General features: G+C 45.7%; 1 protein-coding gene across 1 annotated transcript; it reads left to right on the top strand.

Moving 5' to 3' along the window:
- The first annotated feature begins 334 nt into the window (after positions 1–334).
- Positions 335–5,254, top strand: LOC149196968 (uncharacterized). Its single transcript, XM_089408514.1, has 3 exons — positions 335–466; positions 1,406–2,458; positions 2,711–5,254. The coding sequence occupies exons 1-3, from the start codon at positions 335–337 to the stop codon at positions 5,252–5,254; spliced, it is 3,729 nt and encodes a 1,242-aa protein (XP_089264640.1).
- Positions 5,255–5,528: the final 274 nt, after the last annotated feature.

Genomic DNA, 5,528 nt, shown 5'->3' with positions numbered 1-5,528 from the left:
CATAGTCCAACGATGGGTAGAAAGGAACTGGAACTCGATGGTCCAAGGAAAGATAGCAATAAGGTTCTGCGGGAGGGGATTCTTCACCTTCCTCTTTGAAACGGTGGAAGATCGCAATCTCATCTTCAGGAACGGCCCATACTTCATGGACACCAGAGGCCTTTATCTCAACAGATGGACTCCTGACTTTGATCCAGAGATGGACGTTCCTAGCGCTGTCCCGGTCTGGGTCCGTCTTCCCCATCTGCCTCTCCACTGTTGGGGAGATGAATCGGTGAAAGCTATAGGGAACGCCGTAGGGAAATATATTGACAGATCGGAACCAAGGGAGAACATGCACGCATGTGCCCGGATATGTGTAGAAGTGGATTTGGGGAAAGGATTACCGGAAGCGATCAAACTCAAGGTGGACCAGTGGACGCATATACAGCAAGTGGACTATGAGCAGCTGCCGTTCAAGTGCAAGGTATGTCACGAATACGGGCATTTTGCTAATAGATGTAGTAAAAATAAACCAATAGACTCTGATAACAATACTGAAGCCCCAGAAGAAGCATGGGAAATAGTCAAGAAGAAGAAGTCAAATCCCCCCCCAGGAACTTTCCCAAAGCCCCCAAATGAAACCACAAATCCCCACTCCCTTCCCTCCAGATCTGGCCCTTCACTCCCCTCCTCCTCCAACCCTTTCGAATCTCTATCGACAGAGGATCCTTCATCCCCCCCCCTCTCTCCGAGAGGGCCCAAAGCAACCCCTCCCTCCCCCCCTCAGACTTCCCCTCCCCCAACTGTTGAAAGAATTCTAACAAGGAACAAGGCGAAGGAAAACATCACATCCACCGATCCACCCAGAAAAGTTGGAAGGAAATCAAACAAAGAGATAAGGGATGAGAATGCTGCAAAGGAAATGGCCACAGGGACCCAACAGCCAATGGACACATATCTAGACAAGACCAAAGGAAGCGGGGAGAAGGTGAAGGAGAAAAGCGGAACACACAATAAACAAAGTAAATGATGAATCTGGTCTCTTGGAATTGTAGGGGGATGGGCTCCTCCCTAAAAGCTAATGCAGTCTGTGACCTACTTAAATCGGAACATCCAGACTTTCTACTACTTCAGGAGACCAAAATCACTGATCAGGACTTTCAAAGCAGTGTGAAAAGAAGCATAAGTTACGAAGGAATAGCACTGAGTGCAGTAGGAGCCTCAGGAGGAATAGGAACAATTTGGGACAAAACTAAATGGAAACTCAAAGATAGCAGGCAGAATAGATGGTGGTTAAGACTAGATATGCAAAACATATCCAGGACTGAAGAATACACTATATACAATATCTACGCCCCCCCCCCACTTCAGAGAAAAAGCCTCTTGCTAGGAGTCAATCACCTCAGATTTAATGAATGCCCAGGGCAAAAATATCTTCCTGGGAGGAGACATGAATTTAGTAAGGAATGCGGAAGAGAAGATGGGAGGAAATTTTTTTGCAGATCCCTCAAGGGATGCATTAGAAAAAATCATTCAAGCTCACAGTCTTGTTGATATCCCACCTCAGAACGGGCGATTCACTTGGTCAAACAAGAGAACTGGCAAAAACAACATCAAAGAGAGGCTGGACCGTATACTGGTTCAAGAAAGAATCATGGCCAACTTCCCAAGGATCCAAAGCACAATTATACAAGGCTATATATCAGACCATAAACCAGTGGCACTGCATCTGGTTAAAGGGGAAAATATGGGGCCGATACCCTTTAAGTATAACAGAGCGTGGGACAGCAGTGAAGATTTCAGGAACTTGGTAAAGGACAATTGGGCAACAGAAGTCACGGGCTCCCCGCACTACATATGGGAAACAAAGATCAAACTTCTCCGGACAGCCATCAAGCAATGGGCGAGAAATTACGCAACAGAGGAAGGGAAAAGGAAAATCGACCTACAAATGAAGCTAGCGGAGTGGAATCAAGAAAAAGAGAAAGGCCAAGACATAGAAGAAGACCTAAGGAAAGAAAATGAATTGTACATGGAGCTGTACAAACAGAATCGGGTGGAAGAGGAAGAGCAAAGGCAAAAATCGAGGTGCCTCTGGCTCAAATCAGGCGATAAGAATACCTCTTTCTTTCATAACAGCATCAAATTAAGGAGAGCAGGGAATAACATTGAGAAAATTACAGTGGAGGGCAGAGTTTTAACAGAGCAAGGGGAGATCAAGGAAGCAGCGTCCCATCATTTTCAAACTCTTCTGACTGTTGATCCCCATTACATGGAAAACCCGGATTTCCTAAATATAATCGAGAAAAAAACCACAGAAGCTCAAAACACAGAATTAGAAAAGGAGATCACGACGGAGGAGATAGAAAGATCTATCCACAACATGCCATTGGATAAGGCTCCAGGCCCAGATGGTTTCACAGTGGCCTTTTACAGAACTCATTGGGAAATTATTAAGAAGGATTACATAAGAATGGCAAAAAATTTCTTTACTAAATGCAAAATGGGCAGCAACATCAAGTCCTCCCATCTAGCTCTTATCCCCAAAGACCCAAACCCTCAATCATTTGATAGATTCCGCCCTATTTCCCTGTGTAATGTTTCTTACAAAATCATCACTAAGATCTTGGCGAACAGGCTAAAAAAAGTCCTCCCCTCCCTTTAATCCGAGAACCAAGGAGGTTTTGTCCCTAGGAGACATATAACGGATAATGTCATTCTCATCCAGGAGGCAATACACAGCAGCATAGCCAGAAAGGAGAGGGGCATGATCATCAAGCTGGACATGGCGAACGCCTTTGATCGGGTGAACCATTCATTCCTTCAGGCAGTCCTAATGAAATTTGGTATCTCAGAGTGCTTTACTAGCAGGGTCATGGAATGCATCTCCCACAACTGGACAACTCCCCTTATCAATGGAAGGCCCTGCAATGCCTTCAAGAGTTCAAGAGGCCTGAGGCAGGGATGCCCGTTGTCACCCTTTCTCTACATTATTATGGCTGAAACCCTCAGCTTACATTTGGAGAACAAGCGAAAATTAAAAGAAATAACAGGGGTGGATATAGTCCGAGGATCTAAGGGAATTAATCACTCCCTTTTCGCAGATGATACTCTGCTAATAGGGGGTGCTTCCAGCATTATGGCCCGGAGGTTCAAGAAAACACTGGAACTCTTTCTTCAAGCCTCTGGAGGCAAACTAAACAACAACAAGTGCATGATCTACACTTGGAATGTCCCAAGAAACATAACCCAGAGAATCTCCATAATCATGGAAATCCCTGCCCAAGGGAACTGGTCCCATTTCATGTACTTAGGGCTCCCCTTAGCCAAGGAAACAATCAAAGCTGAGATCTGGGCGAAACTAATCGAGAAATTGAGAGGGAAACTTCAGAGCTGGGGAGTGTATTGGCTTAATCTGGCAGGCAGAACCATTCTCATAAAGGCCATACTCTCAGCCCTTCCAATCTATCAATTTGCAACTACTCTCGCCCCGGCAGGCATCCATAAGCACATGGAGCTGATTATCAGAAGTTTCCTGTGGCAAGGAGGAAAGCAAGACACAAAAAAGTTCAGCTTGGTGAAGTGGGACAAGGTCATTCTTCCCTTAGAAAAAGGAGGGCTCGGAATCAGAATACCAAGACTAGCTAACATGGCAATGGGCTATAAACTGGTATGGAGAATTCTCAATGAGAAAGGGACCTGGTGGACAAAGGTCATCAAGAGGAAGTATTTAAATGGGACCAATAGCAACATCCTCTCAGAAAACATCACTGAAAGACAATGTACTCCTGCATGGAAGCTGATAAAAAAGACTCTTCCACAATTCAAATCTTGCATCTCAAGAGCTCCGGGTAATGGCAAAAATATCAATATTTGGGAAGACAGGATAATGGGCATGGAAGCAAGGGCAACGCTCCCCAACTACAGGGCCCTGCAAAGGTGGATGGCAGAGGCAAAGCTCAAAACTCTTTATGATATCTCTCTTTGGGATCAGAACTGCTGGATAGGTTGGAGACCTCTCTCCCTCCCTGATGACCTCAAGAACCTCTGGATCGAGCTCAAGACTTCGCTTATAGGCTCAGCCCCCACAAACAGAATGGCAGAAGACAAATTTGTTTGGGACCCTAATGGGGGAAGCTACACGGTCAAAGAGGGCTACAAAGTATTGCAAAACGCCTCAGCAATCAACAATTGGCCACTTCATAAAGCAACGTGGAGAACTGAGTGTCTGCCAAAGGTAAAGCTTTTTAATTGGACCCTTCTGCATGGTAAAATCCTTACTGCTGAAAATCTCAGGAAGAAGGGCATTCAAGGTCCATCAATTTGCTGCATGTGTAGGGAAGATGAGGAAAGCAGTAACCATCTCTTTATGGACTGCCCCTTTGCAAGAGCTTGCTGGAATCTCATCATCAGCCCCCTAAGCATCAGTGACCTCCCCAACCAGATCACTCTCCTACAGAAACACTGGGGAAATAGCTTCCCCCAATCAGGCAAGTGCAAGGGCCTAGTTAAAAGGACATGGAACAGTATCCCTGCTAATCTCTGCTGGCAGATATGGATCGCAAGGAATAAGTGCATTTTAAAGAACAAAAAGCCAAGTATTTCCAGCGTTCTAGCCAAAACGATGGCACTCATCTCTGAGACCATCGAGGAAAACGGTAGAACCCAGGCAGACTTGGATCTGGCAGATGCAAGAGTAAAAGAGTGGATCAGCAAGTTCAAATATGAAAGGGGAACTCAGAAGAAAGCAAACACAGGAAGCAGGAACTTGGACTGGAAATTGAGAGGGACTAAGGAAGAAGTTAAAAATTGGATCAAAAGTCAAAATAGACCTACCCTCCACTTTGATGGGGCATCAAAGAACAACCCGGGCCAAGCGGGAGCAGGTGGAGTTCTCAAAGACTTTCAAGGGAGAAACATAGTTACATTTGAATGGGGCCTGGGCATCATGACTAACAATAAGGCGGAGGCATACAACCTCCTTCTGGGGACCTCCATTGCCAGGAAACTTGGCCTAAAAAACCTCTTGATAATTGGTGACTCTGCTATCATCATAGCAGCTATGACATCAGGGAAAGACTTCAAACAAGAAGCCTTAAACAACATTAAAGGAAGGATAATGGAAAATATCAGGACTCTCGGCGAAGCCACCTTCAAGCACATCCTCAGAGCAAACAACGTGGAAGCAGATGAACAAGCGAATAAGGCTACTGAAAGGCAAACAGGTCAAGTTAAGGAGAATGATTCAGTTTATGAGAAAGACATCCCCTAAGAGGACCTTCCCCATCGCCTCTCCCAAGAATCCCAGTCACCTCAGGCATAATCTACTCCGTATCTGGCCCTTCCCTAAACCTCCCCTCTGCCCTACCTGGTACCATCGGAGATCTAATCGCCCTCATGACCTGACCCTCATCATGGAGTTATATCTCAATGGGATTCATTATCTGACCAGCGCAGATATTCTCAGGATATGGGATCGTGCCCATCCCCTCCGCACGCTCCTCGCCAGCAGCCAAATCAACTCATCAGACCACTCCTCTCCCAAG

The sequence above is a fragment of the Pinus tabuliformis genome, chromosome 2_2, assembly GCF_031772625.1.
Source record: "Pinus tabuliformis cultivar Carrire ecotype Pingquan chromosome 2_2, CPIR1, whole genome shotgun sequence".
In the NCBI taxonomy this organism is placed as follows: Eukaryota; Viridiplantae; Streptophyta; class Pinopsida; order Pinales; family Pinaceae; genus Pinus; species Pinus tabuliformis.
Note: the sequence above shows the minus strand (reverse complement) of the source record. Positions and strands in the feature narration are given on the sequence as shown.